This window comes from Siniperca chuatsi, linkage group LG6, assembly GCF_020085105.1.
Source record: "Siniperca chuatsi isolate FFG_IHB_CAS linkage group LG6, ASM2008510v1, whole genome shotgun sequence".
NCBI classification, from domain to species: domain Eukaryota; kingdom Metazoa; phylum Chordata; class Actinopteri; order Centrarchiformes; family Sinipercidae; genus Siniperca; species Siniperca chuatsi.
The window spans coordinates 15510158-15532695 of record NC_058047.1 but is presented as its reverse complement, the minus strand read 5'-3'; the positions used below and the strand labels follow the sequence as shown (position 1 = coordinate 15532695).

Genomic DNA, 22538 nt, shown 5'->3' with positions numbered 1-22538 from the left:
GTACCACAATGAACTGAATAAATATAAAACTGTGTGCAACTCACCTTCCCTCCTTTTTGATGTGACAAACATAATGCCCAGACATTGTGGATGCTCCCATGTGGCTGATGAAAGCAAAGAGCTCATAACCTGAAAAAGGGAACATCAAGTCACATATATAATACGTTTCACAACTACTAAATGTCAGACTTATACCATCTGTTACACAGCCTGTTTAAATGAACATCTTCTGTAGATGGTCATGTAAACAACAGGTATTGATCAGCATACATTCGAGCCTTGGCTATAAAGACTCTTTTAAAGATGAGTGCAATAAGATAAAATGGCAGTTGCTGATTCATGTTACAGATCAAGCACAGCATACAAAACTGATCAAAAAGATAAAACATATAACTATAGTCTGTAACAGTAAACAGGGTCCTCTTATGGCAAGAACAGTTCAGAATATGCTTCTGTGAGAATTAATTAAAAATGATGAAAAGCCACAACATCTGCATTGCTAATGGGATTTTATGATTTTCACTCACAATTTTGCGTGGTTGTTGTTTAGACACCATTTGTATCCAAGTATGTAGATGCATTATTACATTGCATCTACATTTTTTGTGAGGAGTGTTAAGAGTTCAAAAGCTCGTGAATCATGTTTTTGATGCCACTGTGCCTAAAGTTGGTCTGGCAGAGCAGGTCAGTGCCCAGCAGCACCAGAGGTCACTGTGTATCAGGGGCAGACATTAATTGGAGCTGAGGGTAAACTGGCCTGTGAGAGTTCATAACATTGAGGTGAAATAAAAGAATCAGGAGGCAGAAAATGCTCTCTGACAGTTTTGTTTTACTCTGACCCCATGTTAATTTCTTTGTAATGCAGGTCTTTGTCTTATGCTAATTTCCTAGATTTCAGTTCCCATTACCAAGCTCACTCTAAATTGTGAAAATTTGACTTGTAATTCTAATGCTCACCAACAAAGGTTGATAAAAGTCAACCTCTTATTACTCAATGTATCTTTAGATAAGGATTAATAATAAATAAAGTCAAGACAGAAACAGCAGCTACAACCAGTGAAAAATCAGTCATGCAGAGTCACTCACGTCCCGGTCCGTCTTTGACCCGCGGGCCCGACGTGTCTCTGTCTGGGGACAGCGTAGAGTCGCTGTGTGAGTTGGCGTTGGAGAAAGCGTTGTCGTTGGGCTCTGTGTCAGCCATGTCTGAAAGGGCGTCACTCTCCTCCTCCTCCGGGTGGGTGAAGATCCAGTCGAGTGCTCGTTCGAGGTTATTGTTCTGAAAGAACGTTTCAAGTTTACTACTTAATCTCACTGAAAGTCCAAACCAAAATACCTTTAATATGCCAGTATTGAAGGAAAACTTCTACTTCACAACTTTTTTATTGTTTGAATCATAAATCAGTTTAGCCAGTTCAGAAAACATTTACATTTGCTGTTTTGAGCATGTACCATAAGAGGACATCGCCCTTTCCTGGGAAAATTCTCTGCTGCACAGAAACTGATGCATAATATGACTGAATCAGCACTTTCTTTAAAAAAAAATACTAGTAGTAACAGGAAATACAGATAAAATGCATATGAGGACAAAATCAGGGCTGAGGATAAGGTATTTTATATTCTATCTTGTTTTCTCTCTCTCATTCCCTCGCTATTGTATCTTTAGGTAGCTCCTCAAAAAAACAGGCAATCCTGAAAATGTGAAAATGTTAAAAATGAGCAATCATTTATCGGGGAAGTGGCAGGCAACCATCTGTGCTAAATTCCCCCTGAGGATGTTTGGTTTTAATCCAAAATAGAGGTGTGATTCCTGGAGAATGTCTGTCTTGATTGGCGAGTGAAACTGCCTACTTTATCTGTCTCTTCCAGTCAGGTCACTGAGGTTGAAAAAAGTTCTTCTTCCTAATTTCGAGCCGATAATAAACCTGCTGTGAGACTCCTCTCTGCTTCACACCTCCATCCCCCCTCATGAGGAATATGTGTTCTTTTTTTTTTTTTCACTTCAACAACATGGATGGCAGGGAGTTTGGTGGCATTGGGGATGATAAACAAGGAAGCCTAGTGTCTATTTCCGTGTCTTAATAACAGTCTGCTGGGCTATTTTTGCTGAGGGGGCAGTTTGAAATATGAAATATGAAACGTGAGAATCAGGGGCCAATTCAAAACAGGGGAGCTTATAAATTTGCTGCAACTGCATTCCCTTTGATTCACATAAAAAAAATCAATGATGATAAAATGGCTCGACATCTCACTGACGCAGATCCTGTTCCTAAACCTGAAAGGCTGCATCAGCGGCCGTATGCTACTGGGACCATCTGTAAACACCTTGAAGAGCAGACATCTTTAAATCACTCTGACATGTAGGACCTATTAAATTTGTAGTTTGGAAAGCAAACAAGTAGGCCAGCCAAGCCCATTTATGACTGACAGAGCTTGGTTTTTATCATCTCACTCTTTCTTTGCTCACTTTTTTAAACACCGCCTCACTTCATGCCATCCTCCTGCTTTGTTATGAACTGGTGACACTTTTGTTTCTATTGACCAGGACAGTCTTCCCTTTTCTGTGGTGTCAAGCGGTCACCACTGTGGTCTTTTTTCACTGCACTTCCCAGAGACGCTTATCAAACTGTGTGGGTGGTTCTTTATCCTTAGATTTTCTCTTGACTTTTTTCCCCATATAACTCTTTATTGTCTCTGTGAGTCACACACTAAGAAATGAGTGCCACCTACAGAAGTGACTTTCTGGAAGGGGTGCTCAGTTATGGTAACCATCACTGCAAACACTAGCAACACTTCCTTTTCTCGTTATTCAAAACAAATTACTTTTATCACAAACACAATACATCACTTTGTGTGCAGCAGAGGATTTTAGTCTCATGAGCATTAGATATATTAGACCCAAGGTGTTTGCAGCAGCATATGTAGAAACTCATAAACTGAGGTTGATAAACAATAAACAGACAACTCTTTATAAAACATGTTGAGGATTAAGACTCATCTGAATTATCAGCTGGCAGACACAAATTATTAGAAGAAGAAATATGCCTGGAAAATAAGTCTTGGTGCCAGCTAATGGGGGGAAAAAAGTTATTTATTAGTACACAAAGTGCAAACATGAACAGAGTGGGTAGAAGACTGACCGTGGCTTTGAGTGCCTGGATGCTGTGAGCGCGGGGGAAGCCCATGGAAGTGAGGATGGCGACGCTCTCCTCAGGGGGCGAGTTGCCCAGCGGGGTGGCACCCATGGGGCTGTCACTGGTGGAGGGACCAGGATCCATCATGGAGGGCAGAGTGAGAGGTTCCGCAAAGTCTGAGAAAAAAAAAAGAGAATAATAATATATAATAATAAATAATAATAATAATGAGATGCTGTAGCTCTCATTTTCCGATTACCACTGGCACCACTGCTGCTTTTACTCTCCACATCTTTTCTAGCTCCACTTTCAGCCCTTGGTATTTTTCAAGCTTCTCATGTTCCTTCTTGATGTTGCTGTCGCTTGGGATTGCTATATCTATCTCCACTGCCTTCTTCTGCTGTTTGTCGATCAACACGATGTCTGGTTGGTTAGCCATCACCAGTTTGTCAGTCTGGATCTGGAAGTCCCGCAGGATCTTAGCTCAGTCATTCTCAACTACCTTAAGAGGCGTCTTCCATTTTGACCTTTGGACGTCCAGTCCATTCTCATGGCAGATGTTCCCGCACACTATGCCAGCTACTTGTTTATGGTGTTTCATGTATGCTGTTCCTGCCTGCATCTTACACCCTGCTGTTGTGTTGAACTGTCTCAGGGGCATCTTTGTACAGTCTGCACCTGGGGTCTTGTCTGGTGTGGTAGACCCCAGCCTCTATTGATCTTGTACTGAGTGCCTGTTCTTGTGCTGCCATGATTAGTGCTTCTGTGCTGTCCTTTAATCCAGCCCTTTCCATCCACTGGTAGCATTTCTTGATATCAGCCACTTCTTCTATCTGTCGGTGGTATGTGCCGTGCAGGGGCTTGTCTCTCCATGATGATTCATCCTCCTCCTCCTCCTCATCATCATCATCATCATCATCCCCAGGTTTCTGCTGTCTGAGGTATTCACTTAGCCGTTCATCACTGACGGGCCATCTTCCTGATGTACTCCTGGATCTTTGTTGTTTCATCCTGGACAGTGGTTCTGACATTCATTCATTTAGATCCTGGTAGTGTGGATCAGTGAGTCGATGTCTCGCTCATTCCTGGCATTCAGCTTGATGTCATCCATGTAGAGGAGGTGACTGATGGTTGCTCTACTTCGGAACCGGTATCCGTAGCCACTCTTTGTGATGATATGGCTGAGGGGGTTCAGGACTATGCAGAACATGATGACTTGTGCGAGTTTGCTTCAAGTTGTTTTCCACAGCCCCAGTGAGTTCTTCATGAAGGCTCTTAGTGTCCTGTTGATCTTGTACATTTCCAAGCATTCCAGTATATAGGTGGCACTGAGTCGCAGGCTTTCTTGTAGTCAGTCCAGGCAGTGCAAAGCTTTGTGTGGTCTTGCAGTCTCGAGTGACTGCTTTATCAAGCTGGTGCTTGGCTCCCCTGGTATTACTACCGATTCGCTTCTGGGCCCTGTCCATGTATTAAGCCATGTGCAAACTCATCTTAGCCACTATGATGCCTGACAGGAGCTTTCATGCTGTGCAGAGGCAGGTTATTGGCCGGTAGTTGGATGGAATCGTTCCGTTCTGGGGATCCTTCATGATCAGGACAGTCTTGGTTGTTTTTTTTTAAACAAATAAAGCACTTTTTCACCCTACATTTTAAATTTTGTTAAATAAAAAGTTCATATATCAACATCTCTGTCTATGGATGATCTAGTGAGTATTTAAGAACAAAACATCTGGAAAGGGGAAACACAGATCCCTGATATTACTGCTGTTCAGAAGAATCACTACAGGAGGAACATTGCATGAATTTAAATCAATTCAGGAAGCATCCTTAACTAGGACTAAAGTCTTTCTAACTTCAAAGTCAACTGCAATGCTTTGTGCACTTTTAACAGATTCAAATGAAGGTGAAGTGACCCTCAACCCGGGAACAAGGACACTCCTACTGTTATTACTCTGCTGTTGGCAATAAACAGAGCCTTCATTACTGTCCTTGCCATAAATGAAAATGCACTTATCTCCCACTACCATCTCTATCTGGGCCTCCTTGTCTTGTGCCCTTTCGATTGCCCATAACACAGTTGTTTTTGTGCGACAGGAAGGAGGCTGTGTTGCAAGCAGAGAAATAAGACATAACTGAACAGTGCATGTTTATAAGTTAAATTAAATTGGTTCTAACTGTTCTAAAATAACAGTTTCAATCTGTGTTTGGATCTCATCACAGCCTGTATTAAAGACATATATATGATAGATATGAACTCTGGCCCTGTTTAATAAGGCTCATTTTCAGTTTTTAATTTCACTGAAAAATAGTTATGATAAATAAATATAATAATTGAGTTGCCTTGCCTGCACAGTGGTTTGGAAATGCACCTCTTATACGAAGGTGCCATTAGTTTACCTTTGTAAATGCAGTACTCTTGGGTTCACCTCAGCCAAAAAGAAAGTTATGTGGTACTGCATCTAAAAATGATTACGTTAAAAGTTGTAAAAAATAAATAAATAAATAAAAAGTTTAAGTGATGCTAATGGGAGAGTAATGAAACCTAACAAATGTGGGGGAGGCATAAGAAGAAGTAACCTTTGTGCAGCAGGCAGTGATGGACCGTTTTACTGATGTTAGTAATCAGAATCTGATTCTGATTCTGATTATTGAGCCTGAATGCAGCCCATTTTGCAGATGCATTAAGCCCATTTAAAAACTAACAGGCAGGGGGCTGCTCTAATTTCCCTACACTGTAGAGGCCCTTTACAGCCAACCAGGGAAATAACAGTGACACAAGTCAACACCTCAGGGGAACATCTCTACTGCTGAGAGGCTCTACGAGAGACAAAGTCAGCTCTGACAAAGTTTCTAGTGATGATCTCACATACAGACATGCAGAGATAAACACCTGCAATACACAAGGGGTCTGACACTGCAAAGTCTGACACTTGCAAAAACAACTCCAATTGTAAATTACCTTTGTGTTTTAAAGGTCCCATATAAATAAACTTGCCTTGGCTTTGTATACTTGCTGCAGAAATATGTTTGGCAGATTTGCATGGGCATAGTCTTTTTGCAGTAAAAAAGCACAACACAAGCTTCACATGTGAGCTGACTGGCTTGCCAGAAAACATCATGTGACTGCTTGTGTTGCCTTGTGAAGCACCATCTCCTCTTATTTTACTCGTTCATTGCCTTAAACTCAATGCCCATATCTCATGCTCCACTCTTAAAGTCTGTAGACTCAGCTTATTGAAATTGCTGGAGAACTGTGGCTTTCAGTGCAGCTGCTGTTCAGATTATTTGTCACCAGTATTTTTGGTTTCTCTGGGTTACGGTTACCTCTTTAACCCTAAACACTCACTTAACACCCACCCCCTATTTCTTGTCATGTCTATTTTGTCTTTACTATTTCTAATTATTAGACATTTGGACATATGTTGTTGGACTTCCAGACTTCTTTGAAGGCTGGGAGGGACTATATTTTTTTTATTTTTAAGGTTTCAATTAAATACTTGAATATTTTAGGTCATATGCGGGAATAGCTACATAACTGGAACCAGATGTACAACATTTTTAACCATACTGGCATGTAGGTTAATTTCATTGATCAGGAGAAGCCATCACACTCAGCGGTTGAGGAAAGTGATGCGGCACCTTAAATGAGAAAAGCTCAGGTATGTGCTACATGGCTCCCCAGAAACATTCGAGAAAACATGTCAGACCTTTCTGAATCATGCTAACACTTGGCTCTAAACTCTGTCCATTGAAACAGACACTGTAGTGATCATCTTTAACACTATCTGTAAACACATCACATTGTAATTTACGTTAAACTATGAAGAAAATGTGCAAACTTGTTTTTTCTTTCTTTCTGTTGTACTGTTATATCCATATATTCAATTCAATTAATTTCAATGGGGCTTTACTGGCATGGGAAACAGACGCTTACATTGCAAAAGCAAGTGTGAAATAAAAACATGTACATAAATATATGTCCCCTGTCTGTGTATTGTTGTTTTCATTCAGTTTTGGCATGTTCAAAAACCAATAATAGAGTTTTAAAAAATGAGAAGAGTCTCATCTATTGATGCATAATACATGTTCATATAACTTTTCACCGTACAAGCCGTCCATGAAAGTTCTACATACTGTAGTGCTAGTGTCCTGCGGGCCAATGTATTGTATTGTAAATAAACTGTTAAGTCTTTCTGCTTCCAGTAAAACTATGACTTTGTTGCAAACACACTGCTTTAGGTGGTGCACTCTTATGTGCTCATTTACTATATGCTGATAAAGGCCTTGATGTAAAAAGTATAAATATGTGTGTCCGTTGATCTCTCCTTACTTATGTTCCATTGAATGCAGTGATGTTCCCTTACCAGGCTCCTCCATGTGGGCTATGATCCAGTTGAAGGCCATCTCGGGGCCCATGTTGCCTGTGTAGTAGACCGCCTTCCTACAGGCCTCCAGTGGAAAGCCCATCTCTGCCAGCTGCATCACTGCCGCCTCGTCTATTTCTGGAGCTGGGGACACAACAAACCGACATCAATAACTAAAACAAAGCAGTTGCTCAGTCAACACAACCGGTAACCTTCCAGTTTAAACAACCAAACAGATCTGTGGTGGCTCTCTCTTCGGGCCTCATTAAACAAAGAGACCAGAAGAGAATCAGCCCTGGGGAGGTTTCTTTATCGAGGGATGATTTATCAAGGACAGAAATGAGCCTGGCTAAAACAAGAAGAGCCACATGGAAAAGTACAGTTTGTTTGGAAGCAAAGAGCAGATGCAGCACCTGCTCAAGTATACATGGTAGGAGGTTTAGCTCTATAGCATTCAACATTATTGCTTGGTGCCCAAAATACATTTTCCATGGCTATAACTTATATAAATGTTACATATTCATATACATAGTAGTGAGTAACTGAGAGGAGAAATGAAATACTCACAGTCTATGGAGCCCATGGAGTTATCTGAAAGAGGAGAAGAAACTTATTTCAGGTGACGGCACACAATGAGATCACTGGTTTTATGAATTTTATTTTGTTTGTATGTGGTTTTGTGTACTTTCACATTAAGAATGTCAAATGATTTACAGATAACATGCAAATCAAACTAGAGAGGATCATCCAAAATTTGGGTTGGTAACACCATGGCCGGATTATCCTGGTCTGGTATGAGCAGTAGCTTATGATGGCTAATGTTAGCAAACTTTAGATAGATACAGTATGTCTGTAAAATGGACATGCTGAATCAGTGTGCTGACTTTATGACTCTTTTCTACTTATGCTGTTGTTACACTATGTTTGAACATTTAACATTGTCCCATAATTGTCACTTCCCTCCACGTCAAAACTTACATAGGCTGACTTTATTGTGTGGTATCAAGTATCAATCATATTAGGGTTGTCCCTTTACAGACAGGGCCGATTCAAGTTAGCTGCAAGATGGGCTCAAGTCAAGCAGTCAGAAAACACTTTTGGCAGGGGCTTGTCACCACCTGCAGTGAGGAGATTGATCGGCCCCCCACTGTTCCCAAGCACTGCAATCACAACTTGAGCGAGTCCTGCTCCTATCAAACATGCTTGATTATTGCGACATCTTGCCAACTGTATTACTCCGGACAGTGAAATCATAGCCGTGTCTGTCACCAATACTCATCAGGAGGCACATTCATAAATCCATAAATTATTTGAAGGTGCACAAAAAGACAAAAAAATACCTGTACACCGCTGTCTTGTTCCCAATTCCTCTTTTTACTCTATGCGGACATGTCATTGTATTTTGTTTTTTACCTGAGAGTTTTACCTGAGGCAATTTTCTGCGATGCAATGAAATAATGACCCAATAAAGTACGTTGCGGTTTCTTTCTTGATCACCCAATCTCTTGTGTGCTTCCTCCCTCTCTTTCATATTTTAATTGAATGAAGAACATTTTAGAAAACAGATCCTTAGACCCCTTTTTCAATGGAAAAAATACAGAGTTTTTGCATTTTAGGAGGAGGAGACAATCTGATTAGCTAAGAAACCAAAACCAGAAATCAATATCTATATGGTTTGAGCAGTTTTTAATTATTTGATTTGTGCTTTAGAAAAATGGAATAACAAAAAGCCATGATACATTTTTTGTCTTCCATTTTCTTAATGGCCTGGAATCATTGAGTGAATGGATGATACACAGACCAATGAGAAATAATGTGGTTCAGCATACAGGAAAACACATTTGTGCAGTGCTGTATAATCAATGGGAAGCGCTGAAGCCTTTTGGAGACAGAAGGGTGATCAGTGATTAATCACTGCCGATGCCAGTTGGGGGGATAATGGGCCAGTGGTTAATTTGCAACATGACAAAACTCATCATATAAATGAGAAATAAATAAATCAGAAAATCATTTCCTCTGACCTCTTTTCATTTCACAGTTTAAACTGTATGATTTACACACTGGTACTTGTTTTAACCTCTCTGTCTGTAGAAAGAGAGGCTCTGACAGAAGTCAACAGGGGACGAGTGCAAAGTAGAGATTCAAATTACTCTACCACCTCAAACTTTCTACATCCAAAAACATTTACACATATTTTCATGCATCAATTTTACTGTGGCCCTCAAAGATAGCTGCATAGCTTGCTGCTGTCAGATGTAGATATGCAACGCTGCCTAAGCAAGATAGTTTCAGCTCAAAGAAAGGACGCTTTAATGTGCGAGACTGAAGAGTTTTAAGTATACTGCGCTCTTCCACAAAGCTAATTCCATGTGTTTGGAGGTCTGAGATAGCAGGTGCAGCACAAAACATTCAGTCCTGAAATATTAAGGCTCACTCGGACAAACATGTTCAGACTTCAGTTTTGTCCTCTGAGTTTCCTGTTCTAAGAAGCAGCCAGCTAAACGATTCTGGAAAGCTCTCAGAGTCTGTCAATGTGTGAAGCACAGCAAAGGCTGCTTGCAGATGTTACTGTGTCTTTGCTCCTTGGACCCCTTTTTGTGTTTGGAGCTTGAGATGGAACGGAACACTTTGTGCTTCACGCCTGCTAAAATATTAAGGAGGACACTGATAACTTGATGTAGCTGAACTTTGAAAACAACGGAAGGAGGAATAGAGGAATAAGAATTATAGTCACAGAGGAGACAGAGACAAAGAAAGACAAACAAAAGGAGGGAGGTTGTAGTTTTGGGCTTTAGGAAGAGAGGCTGACGAAGACGCTCAAGTACACTGTATGTAAAACTGGAAATATCACTAAACAAACAGTCTGATGCAACTAAGTTTCAAGAAAAGTAAGAACTATACTGCTTGTGCTCTAAAACACACTTGCTAGCCTCTAGTGCAAGTGCAAGCGCATTACAAGGGGATCTCATAAAATCATTATAACTTATTAGGCTTAGCCACACAACAACTTTTCAGTAATTGATTGAGCATGTCATTCCCGTGGGATTCAATATGCCCTTAAGAGAAAACTTGGGTGGCTTTGAGCAGAACATCATATTAGAGACAATTTCATGGATCATTTGTCTCTGTCACAAAAAACCCTACACCTCCTGAAAAGGATGTTAGGTATCAGCTTTGGAACAACACACATCTGAGTTTATTGGGTGAAATCCGATATATACTGTCTCATATATTGAGAGGTATTTCTATTCATGTATATAATTGGAGTGGGCAAAATGTGTTTGGTTATCTGGGTAAAAATATATATAAAAAAACAGGTGCTCAGGGAAAACAATGTCCTTTAAACTGAATAAGAGGACTGTGAAATTGAACATGAAGGGCCAAAAATGCCCCCAGTAGTTAAGAGTCGGGTATTTGCATTCACACATGTAAATACCCCTGTAGGCCTGTAGGTGAGTCATGGGAACTAATGACCAGGGGATCCTTCTCAGGGTGAGAAAAATGGAGCACTGTCTGATCTAAAAACTGCAGAATATATCTGAAGCACAGCCAAATGTTGCCACCAATGTTTATTTGCAAATATGCAATGGAAATTAATAAAGAACAAAATGTCAGATTAAAGGGGCAAAAAATGTCCTTTACATTATCCTAGTTGTTATCACAGTGCTACAGCTACTGTATGCCTTGTTGAAAAGTACCACAAAGGTGTGTTGTCCCAACTATATTGACATATCTGTCAGTGCACACAGCTCTATGTGTCTGCATACACACACACACATGCAGGTACCATTTCCAGCTTAAACCACTCTTAGTGTAAAATGAACCTGTTCTGTACCTCTGGTGTCTTCAGGCAGCACGATGGGAGGCAGGAGGTCAGGCAGCTCCTCTTCACCTGCCTGCAGCCCTGTGGCTCGCAGCCGGCTCAGATCCAGAAAGTCTGGAACATCTATGGCCAAGTCTGTACAGGAAGAGACAAATAATATATTAAATAATAACAATAATAATCACAATGCATGGTGATCTGAGCCTTTGCTGTAAGTCCCCTGAAGCTGTGGTTCCAAAAGCATCTTAGCGCTACAATGATCTTAGCCCACAGAGTACAAGCAGTATCCTTTTTAAAAGACATTTCTACATTTATCTATGGGTTGTTTGGTATTTTCACTTGAAATGTTGGCATTTTTCATCACATCATTGCCTTATATTGTATTTTTAAGTTTAAGTGGTGCCATGCACTTATTTTTGAACACTTCTCGCAGTTCCTGCTGAGGAGTGAAAAGATTTGTTGGAAAAACTTGATCTCATAATAAGTGAGGATTCAGGCCTGTGATAAAATGATAATCTCTATTCTGGCGCCCTGGATACACTGAAAGATACTGTTAAGAGGAGTTACATACAGTCCCTGTTGCAGCATGACTCAAGCCTCTGCTAGCTGGTTGTGTAAGTGACACTCCAACCACAAAACACAACTGTGCTGGTGGACCACGCAAAACTCCCAGATATAATACTGAAGATCATGATTTATAAATATCAGTTTACACAATTTATCTATTTTGTGGCCATATCCCATTAGTGTTAAACACTTTAAACCCTTGATTATTTTTGCAAAGCCATGATGATCACTGAGAGTTTCAGCAGTTTAAGATGCTGCAAGACACTCATTTGAATTCGGTGAATTGCGGCGTCCAGTTAAAATGAAAACTCCAGCAGCCCTTTACAGATATGGACAGGATGAGAGACGGGGTAGTTTATGACTATGTGTCCAAAATTGGAGGAGAAGCCATTCACGAGTTGGACAAAAATTTACTTACAGTTTCACCTACTACTGTACGTGCCTTGTGAACTGCAGTTTGATGGTGCCCTCTGCTGGGCATTTACAGCACTACAAATACTTAGAATTGAGATATAACATTGGTGGAGGCCAGTAAAAGACATGTTTAATCCCATTAATCAGTGAAGGGAGACAGACAATTACCTAGTTTCTTCGGCACCCAGTCAACCCCAAATGTAAATTTCTTGATCTGCAAAATCAGATACTCTGGGAAGGAGGAGAAACGGGAAGTTCTGCAGAGGAAAATAACAACAATTTTGAAAAGGGAGATGTAAAAAAAAAAAAAACAATACAAAGTTTATAAATAGAACAGTTTTTTATTTAAAGATGTGAGGTAATGAAAAAACACTGGAGGTGTAGAGTAGTCATTCCAGGCTCGGCAACAGACGACCCTTTGCTTACTTGACTCCGGCTGACTTGGCCTGCAGCGCTGAGCTCCAGAAGTCGGGGACGTTCTCCGGCTCTGTGAAGGCCTGCAGGCACGCTGTGAAGGGTATCCGCGCTCTCACCGGCTCGGGAGGAGCCCGCATGTTCTCCTCAGCGTCTTTCCGCTTGGCCTCGTATGCCAGCAGCTCCTCTGGTAGAAGGAAAACAAAGACAAACACTTTGAGATGTGCAAATAAGTGTTAACATCTACAACACCCCATAATATCCAGTATACAAAATCTAAATTTGAGTGAAATCAAGGGTGATACAAGTTGCATTTTAATATCAAAAAATCATTAAGGTGTTCATGTACCATTCAAGATGGCTGCTGACAAGATTGACAGCCTCTGCTTCCTTCTACACTGCATCTGACAAATACTATCATCTTCACCAAGGTCACATTTGTTTATAGTAATTATTATATTACAATGACGTTAGCTACCTTTACATATCCTTTAAATAGCACATAACATTTGTCATATAATGTATTATGTCAAGCCAAGAATGTGTAATAAACAGTCTCTTTTTCATTTTAAACTACACAGCTCTCAGTCAGGACCTTCTGTGCCCTTTCAGAGAAGGACCTGCTGATTCTCCCAGCGGCTGGTGCCACCTGAGCCCAGTGTCATGCCAGCTGTGCCGACCAGAAGCAGCTCAGGCTTCCTACTGCAGCTGAACATTTTGTGTGTATGTGTGTGTAACGTGAGCTCCTTTACCTCGATTGGAGGCCGCCTCAATGGGTGCTGGCAGCTGGATGCAGTAGTCCACCCGCTGAGTGTAACGAACCCGACGAGTCTGGCAGCACTGAACCCGCTCCTCCACCAGGAAGCGGAAGACGTCGCTTGGATTCTCCGAGCCTGCGCTGTTCCTCTATAAACACAACATATATGGAGGATGAGAGGCTGCATTAGAATATCAACATCAAAATCAGGCCGTGACATAAGGCACATATTTCAGTTTTACAATATCAGACTGATACTGACATTTTGTCAAGTATTAAATATAGAGACCAGTGATGTGGTTCAACACTGATAAAATGGAGGTTCCTCCAAGACTACAATTGATAAACATTTTTATACATGTTTTCTTTGCACATTACATTTTTTATTTAATTCTTGATTTAAAAAAGTAAAATAAAATCTTAATGCTGTCATGTGTCCCATCTGTCCCTCACATTGTAATGGTATTGTTCGGCAGCCTGCGCTAACGCACTGATAATCCCATATAAACTTCATTAGCCTGGAGGGTTTTAGTGTCCTATGGTCTAAAGGCTGTTACAAATACTTTTGAGAGTACTAAGCCCTGAATATTTCTGATTGTATTTTAGCAATTCCAAATGAAAAACATAAGTATTGGTCTCCAAAAAGATATATTAACCAACCCTGAAAAAAAGGTTTTTGAAACAAAGTTATTTAAAATATAATGTCTGCTAAAGAGCTGTGCAGAATCTTCACATTTACCATAAACATGTAAAGCTTCTGTGACACGACAGCCAGAGGTTTGAAATGCAACTCTATCTGTAAGCTATTCTTTGCTGTGGTTTATTACAGTCTCTTGGCATGACTTCAATGCAACTGCTGTTTGTATGAAGAGATCTGGGTCAGTCATTCATAATGTAGTTGCAACTCTTTAATTTAGGAACCGCCTCAATTAACCATACCCTCCATAACTGAGAGTGTTACATCTTTTCAGAATCACAGGCACATTAATCATTATCACTGAGTGGCTCTCGGTCGTCTCACTGCTTATGAACAGCAGGGGTCATTGAAGTTTACACTGCATTTATTTGAAGACTGTGATGAAGGATGGCATCGCGACTTAACACCAGTTTGCACTGCAGCCTTTCTGCAACCCAGCCCTTCTATTCTCAGAAGCTACAGAAATACACAAGTTCTAATTTTAAGTATGCAGGCTGACATAGACAGAGGAAAATGTTGCTGATGGTGGTGGTGGCTTTAGTCACGTTATCTATGTCTGGATAACTAAATCAGCATCTAGTTTACAGACAGCTGTAGAGACAAGCGAGTGGACAAACAAACCAAGTCGTAAATAATGGGGCAATCCATTATTGGGAGAATCTGGGTGGTATGCTATGTTGATCTTCACAACATGAGGTGGAAGAAGTGTCGGGGCTGAGTGTGGGCATGTTTCATGGTTGAGGCAGAATAGGAAGCATTATCTGGCCTCCCTCTGTAACAGATATCACTTAGCTATATATATCCTAGTTGAGAAAGACACGTCAGAGCACCCCATGTGTGTGTACCAACCAAGGAGACAGTGTGCTGTATTTAGTCAAAAACAGACCCTCCCCTCCCAATCAACTGCCTGTCCATGTATGTCAGGGGTCAGACGTAACCCAGCCATTTTGTAAAAATGTTATCATTTCTCAGTGGAGAATAATCAAGATTATTGGGACAGTCAGTTTTGTGAAAGGCAGCATCTCTTTCTGTTGTGTGTTTGTTGTGTTAACTGGAATTATCTACCAGTGGTTGTGTATAAGAACATGCACATGTAACCAGATGCTCTAACATACATATATATTTAATTCCAAAGCTTATGAAAATTATGTTCATTGATATTCACAACATGCGTCATAGTAAATGTACCCTTCAAAGTTAAAGTTCATCACATTTCTAGAAAGAACTACAGCAGGTGTACACATTAAGATAACAGCTGAGTCATCGCCATGACAACTGAGCAAACTCCATCTGCTGATGAAGATAGTGGCAACAATTACATTTTGTCCTTACCTGCCTTTGCTAACAACATACTGCAGCGAACAATTAACAATTTAAAAATCTTTTCATAAACAGCTTGAAAAATGCTGACCCTATTATGCAAATATTCTGTAAACACGACAAATCAGGACCAAGTCTAGATACCGCACTACAACACAATTAATGTGCACAACATATTGTCATTTATATTTTATTGTTTTATCAACTAAACAGCATCCATTACCTCAACACTTGCTCCTTAGGTATGAATGATTTTCTCATGATGTCACACGCATACCAACAGGACCTCTCCACATAAACACTGGCTGTGGTTTTTGTTCATTTGCAATCACTTATTGTACATTTTGAATATTTTGACCTGCACAGAGGTTTAGCTTCACTCACCTCCACCAGGTTGATGATGTGCAAGAGGAACTCTTGGGCATCTTGTTGTCTGTTGGAGGAAAACTCTGGGTGTCCCCTGCTGACCAGGGCCTTCAGCATCCGGGGAGAGACGCCCTTCTGCTGGTGCTGGAATGAGAACATTTGGGCGTCACACACACCGACTGTTCATGACCACTCACCTGTCTCAGCAGGAAGTACAAGACAAGACAGCAGACCAGTGGTGAATATTACAGATACACACTGAAAGCAGCTTCGGGTGGCCTGCCAGCACCAGGCTCTATACAGGAGAATTACCAGTGAATCCAATATGTGTCTGTCATTTAGCTCTTTATAGCTCCGGTAAAGAGACTTGATTTTATGCCCCGAGAAGAGTGCTGAATCTCTGAGTGAAAATATTATATTGAGATAATACCAATTGGGTGATCCCAAAACAATAGTCAAACATAATGCTGCTAAGCTAAACTAATCTCATGCTAGGCTAGCCTGCTTTATATTTACCTTAATGGATAGACAGTGAGAGTGGTATCAACCTTCTCATCAACTCTCTGCCAGAAAGCAATAAGCAAACTTACAAAAATGTCAAACTATTCCCTTAAATTCACTATACTATACCTATATACAGTATACACCAGCTAAACATCTTTTATATAAATAAATGTCATAATGTTCATAATCGATTAATTATAGATAGATCACCCCTACATCACCCTGCCACACTATGTAGGCCAACCTCTAGCCAAACAAAAGGTATCGCATACAATTTTGGGCAGGGGAATAAACTTAAAAAGCCATTTTTAATGAGAATATGTAATTGTAATGCCAACTCAAGCCCCTCCCCCCATGTCTTCCCAGCTGTCAATATGTATCCAAACCTGACTCTACCATCACATGTGTAGGAAGTGCAGGATCACAGCTCTGCCCTATCAATTACTGTGGCTGGTAAGGATTAAAAGAAGCCCGGAGCTTACAGACCTAGTGCTGGGTCCCATTATGCTTTAATGGCTTTCCTCTCCTAGTTTCCTGGCAGCTGTCTAGTACGTGGCTGGCAAGGCAATTATTTCAATTTTGTGTGCATTAAATTAGTAAAACAAGACACACAAAGAAATCAAAAACCAAATAAATCAATGTTCAAGAACTAGAGAGATTGCATGAAGCACAAGACAATAATTAAGCACAGCTAATATTTGTGACAAAATTAAGCAGTGTTGTGGGAAATGAAAAGCAAAACTCAGTATTACAGCTGTGTCTGGAGCTGTGTTCATAAACAATTTGAGTTGCACATTTGGGACAGCAGCCAACAGCTATTTTCAGACTACAGGAAAAAGGTCAGAGCAAAAGAAAACTTGACAATGTATCTAAATATCACGTTTTCCTTTTGTTTCGATCAACATCTCTCCAGCTGTCACAATTACAAAAGAAGCTCAAGTGTATTAATAATACAGATATACTGGATTATGAAAAGTTGTTTCATGTTTAAATTGGGAAAACATCAAACTGACAAGCTGAACCTCTGCCTTGACATCCCTAACAGTTTGGTCATTAAACATAAAAAAAGGACTAATTTTGCTACCACTCAGTATTAACATGCTTCTGTCGGTTATGGACCCTGTTTGGGAGCTGGACATACCCAGTTTAATACCTTGTATTCTTCTTTCATCACCTGTTCAATGAGCTCAGATTTCATGGGTGGTTTGGAGTACTGGCCTGAGAGCAGTCCGTGTCCCAGTTTAGCCCTGTCGGACAAAAACAAAGGCATAAACATTACAACATATCGTCAGCCTTGTAGTTTTGTTGTAGTCTTCGTGGGGTGATTTCTTGGTTGCCACACCCTGAGGGCACTGTGCACATGTGTCTTTCCTCGTCAGAACAAACATTTCAAAACCTTCAGATGATACATCTGGGGCCTGTTTCTCGAAGCTGCTAACTTGTTAACCCTGGCTTTTCAGTCTCACAAAGCTGGCTCCAGTTCAAACTCAGCTCTGTTGCTGTGGTAACAAACCTTTCAGGAATACTGGGAATCACTTTTCTATCCTCCATCTTTTCCTAAATCCTCCTAATTCTTCACATTCTTATAATTAGTTTGGTTTGTCATTGGTTGTTCCTGCAGATGAAAGGTGTGTGTGGTACATAATTTTTTTATGAACAGTATATTTTATGACATGAATATTCTACAGACTACAAACAGCCTTGACTTGTAATTCACCATACCAAACATGAACTGTAGGGGGAAGTAACTCAACCCATTTCAGTACAATCATCAATATCAGTTTCTTCAAAAGCGTTTATTAAGATTCATATAAATCTTATGATGTTTTACACATATTAAGAAGTATGAAAGCAAGATAAGCAAAATCTTTCAAGAAGTGCAACTGAGCATGGAGTTGACTTTAGCTGTAATATCCTCCCAAAAAGAATAAATTATAGGTCAAGGCTGAAACAGTGAATATACATATATAATCATCAGTCCATTGTGAAAAAACTGGCATCATTTTCACAATTATAGCAGCAATTAATTGCTAGTACAGGCTGAGCATTGCTTTTACATCAATGCAGTATTAAAAGTATTGTTTTTCCCCTCTCATATGTATCTGGAAAGAATTTTCTGAATCTCTTTCAGTACTTTCTTATTTATGCACAGTGGTATCATCTGTATTAAGTACAGGATAAAGGGTAATATATTAGTTTAATTAGGTTAATCCTACCTTATTTAACGCTCACGCTCTGCTTTCAGTGCTTTTAAGGGAGGGGTCATATTTAATCAGTACAGGCCCGATGCATTAGGAGACACAGAATTCTCTCTTAATGACCTGATTTGTGCTGCCAGGCTCTATTAAATACAAACAGTGAAGGGTATAAACATGTTTATCTGGCAGTGTGCCTCAGAATATGAAACGTCTGTTGCTTCACATAAGTGATGGTCATCGCCTGCCTGGCTAAGACCCATCATTATGGCCACAGCATCTGACTGGCCTCTTGCAACACACTGGCTTACATGACAAAATACACAAAGTATTTAACAGAACGTGTGGGGAAAAAAGGCTTTCACCCAATAAAATATGTATTAGCTTAACTAAGATTCATGGACAAGACTTGGTCCTCTTATAAAACTGCAGTGTCATTATAGAGCTATTTCAAGCATTTTAATAACTAAAATACAAATTTGAAGTTAGTTACTCATAACAAAACCTCGCCTTTTCTCAACCTTTTTCAGCCACAGAGACGGCAGCAGCTAGAAAATACTCTCACTTGTTTTGTATATTTTAACACTGCATTATGTAACACTGTAGTCACTTACATTTGTGTGGCGAAGTCCTGGCTGGGGTCAAGGGGTGAATAGTCAAATATCCTCTGAAGATTACCCACATACCTAAAGATCAAAATACATGTCACACGCTCACCTCAGATGGAGCACATAGGACGCCACACAGCGACAAGACCATTGGAAAGACGCGAGGTGGCACTGAGAAGACACTAACACCTTCTGCTGGAGGCCATGTTAGTTATTTAAATACCCAAAGTTGTTTTATTTTGTGTTACTCCATATTCCGTATTTACCTCCATTCCTAATCCAGATTATAGATGGCCATCAATAATTACAAGCAAGCGAGTTGACAGAATAAGAAACACTTCATAAAAATGTACTTTAACCGTGACGTAACAAAATCAGCAATGCAAAAACTACTACAAAGGTGGGTCATATTATGATGTCCATCAAGCCCATATGAACTAGTTTCAAATTGTGACTGCTGTTTCTCTTTCATAATGCCGTTTGACAGTGATTGGTATACTTTGTCATGATTTAACATTTTAAAATTTTGACCAGTGGACTCACAAATTATTTGGATTATTGAACCTCTTGTTAGGTGTCTCATGTTGCTTAGACATTTATCAAAATGCTGGTTACAAGATTTATTTGGTAGCTGACAAATGCTGTTATACCTAATATTTTTATATAATATTTTATTTTAGCAGCTTTGGTGACTGTTATTAAGTTGCGTTTAGAGTATATTTTGTCTACCTCCTTTTGTTACAGTACTGAGGGTCAAAGTCACAGTAATCAGTGCTGTACAGTAGAGAAATGCAGCCAATGAAATCAAGTTGTGTTCCCCTTTGATAATGAGATTCTGTTTACACTCAAAGTGACAAAGTGATGTGAAAAAAGATAAGTCTACACACAAAATATATAGATGATAACATATTCTACATAATTTTTTGAAGTTAAATGGTGTGAGTGAAGAGGATGCAGAGGACAGGGTTAGATGGAGGCACATGATTCGCTGTGGCAACCCCTGAAAGGGAACAGCCGAAAGGAAAAGAAGAAGAAGATTCTACATAATTTAAAAAAATTAATATTGTGTTTTCCTTTAAGTGATGCCTCATCACAATGTACTCACATCCTCTGAAAGTCTGGGATGCTGAAGAGGACCTGCATCACTGTGCCGAGGTAGCAGCTGTTGCCCAGGTTTTTGATGCCTGTGTAACCAGAACCAAACACCGCCTTCAGCTTCATGCCCGACTCCTGGATCACCTCCCATTCACTGACCCGCGGCCGGGAGTTATTGTCTGTGTGGTGACCATTCTCTGTCTGAAGGCGGGGGGAGAGTGAGCTCGGTGTGAAACATTTACCGTGGAAGCCTCACATTTTGGTTTTTGTTTGGTTTTCGCACAGCTAACACAACTTACTCTTTTCTGCATCTGTAGCATGTCTATTCCAAAGTGTGCCAAGTGTTCTGATATGTGGGGGTCCAACACAGCTTCCTCCTCCTCAAATGAGTAGACATCTAAAACCAAAGGATCAGCTGGTCACTATGAAAGGCCGAATTTTAATCTGATGTTATTAAAACAAAAACAATTTAAAGGACACTGATCACCAACACCATGTAATAACTCAGATTCTGGTTTCATGCAACAGTTTAGGATAACCTGTCATGTGTCATGTGTCTCAGACCTGCTCCGTCTGGGGTGATGGTGTCCAGTTTGACAGCCAGAGGGTAGTTGGTCTCTCTGTAGTGCTCTAGAGCGTGGCCATTGCCTCCGCTCCCATCAAAGAACCACTTCCCACAGAGCACTGCTCCATCCGTCAGGTTCAGCCACAGGTTTTCTCTCATCTCGCACTTCTGACACTTCCAGCCACTGATAGCAAAGAAACAGAGACTCTTCTTACTGTTGTGTTGTTGTCTTTTTTTATCCTGCAGTCATGCAATGACTCACTGAAGGATCAAAAAATTGCATTTTGCTCACAAGCAGAATCAATCAGATTTAAATTTTGACTGTTAACAGACCGGATAAACAAGGCAAACAGCAAGAGACAAAGTAATGCAGTCATCGGTTGACTTGCAAATCTGTTAAACATATTAAATCAAAAATAAAACTCTATCTCTAACCTTTGCCATTTTTCACAGAACAGAGGGCAATATTCTTCCAATGGTTAGGATCTGACAATAGGACTTTAGGAGTCAAGAAGCAATGTAAGGGCCCCAGCAATGCATGGTTACAATGTTTCAGCTCTTCTGGCAGTTTGCTTAAATTAAACAGAGATATTAAAATTATGATGCCTTGTTTCAATACTACCACTTTCCAATGGATCATTTTCTTTACCACTGTTTACTTTCAGTCAATCTCCACACAAGCACGAGTGCTGCATAACTGTTACAAAATTTTACTTCTACATAAACAGTGACCAGCTTTGACAGTTATTTTCATATTCTTTCTGTGGAATGTAAAAGAAACACTTTAAAAACTTCTTGTGTACAATAATCAAAAGAAACCTGTGAGAAATGATGAGCAATGACTTCCTCTACTTCTATAAGAATGACTTGTCTATTCTAACACTAACAAACACACTTCTGTGAGGAAAAACCCTGAAGATGTTTTCTGGTGAACCCCAGAAGGCTGAACCTGCTGAGAAAGTAACAGAATCGATCGCTGTCATTAAAGTGGCTCGTTTTACAATATTCCACCAGATTAAGCCATGTGAATGGCTACACAAACGCAACAGTTCATCTTGGCTTGGTGCCTTTCCTACCTGGGTAGGATCCTGACCCCATTATCCAGCTGTCTGAGGCTCCTGGCATGTCTGGACACCTGGATCTCCTCCTCCCAGGATTCAGGCTCTTGCTTCTTGAAAGCTGATGGTGCATTGAGCACTGCATCACAGGCGATGGTCACCTGAACATCAGAGGAAACAGCAGAGACAGAATTAACTTGTGGAAGTGAGTGTGATTGAGGTCATGTTGAAAATATATCAACCTTCTTCTTAAATGAAAACATCAGGGATTAAGAACATCTCTCTGTTTTTAACAGTTAAGAATTTATTTTTTACTACTGTAGAAACATTAAACTTCTATCAATGTACCGTAAATGTAAGTTGTCAATAACAGTAAATAGAAAGAACAATAGTGGACATGCAAGATCTATGCAAGACATTGTGAAGCTGTGCCACATAAAGCGACTGATCCAGCATAGGAAGACAGAGCGGCTCCATATTGCTACTGCAGCGCAGAAACAAACCGTGCAAAACATTTTAAAACAAGAAGGGTAGTCACCAGGTGTTTTCCCAGTAAATGTAAAAAATATGCAAATTAAATTATGTAAAAAAAACTATGCTCAACATCACAATTTGTACATTCACAACATTAAATGACACATGCATAAAAGACATTGAAAA

At 40.1% G+C, this 22538-nt stretch overlaps 1 protein-coding gene across 3 annotated transcripts in view; it reads right to left on the bottom strand.

Annotated features, from left to right (window-relative positions):
* The window catches only part of usp13 (ubiquitin specific peptidase 13), a 34942-nt gene that overhangs the window by 3539 nt on the left and 8865 nt on the right, over positions 1-22538 (bottom strand). The window contains exons 5-20 of one of the 3 annotated variants that reach the window (XM_044200076.1): positions 21897-22039; positions 20820-21004; positions 20555-20652; positions 20266-20456; positions 19167-19238; positions 17499-17604; positions 15872-15997; positions 13466-13619; positions 12726-12900; positions 12468-12556; positions 11331-11453; positions 8063-8086; positions 7496-7639; positions 3138-3307; positions 1087-1276; positions 45-129 (exon numbers count right to left, since the gene is read on the bottom strand). In XM_044200076.1, the coding sequence (XP_044056011.1) occupies positions 45-129; positions 1087-1276; positions 3138-3307; positions 7496-7639; positions 8063-8086; positions 11331-11453; positions 12468-12556; positions 12726-12900; positions 13466-13619; positions 15872-15997; positions 17499-17604; positions 19167-19238; positions 20266-20456; positions 20555-20652; positions 20820-21004; positions 21897-22039 (2075 nt within the window). The remainder of the gene's footprint in view (positions 1-44; positions 130-1086; positions 1277-3137; positions 3308-7495; positions 7640-8062; positions 8087-11330; positions 11454-12467; positions 12557-12725; positions 12901-13465; positions 13620-15871; positions 15998-17498; positions 17605-19166; positions 19239-20265; positions 20457-20554; positions 20653-20819; positions 21005-21896; positions 22040-22538) is intronic. The other 2 variants (XM_044200077.1, XM_044200078.1) reach the window with 2 other exon arrangements.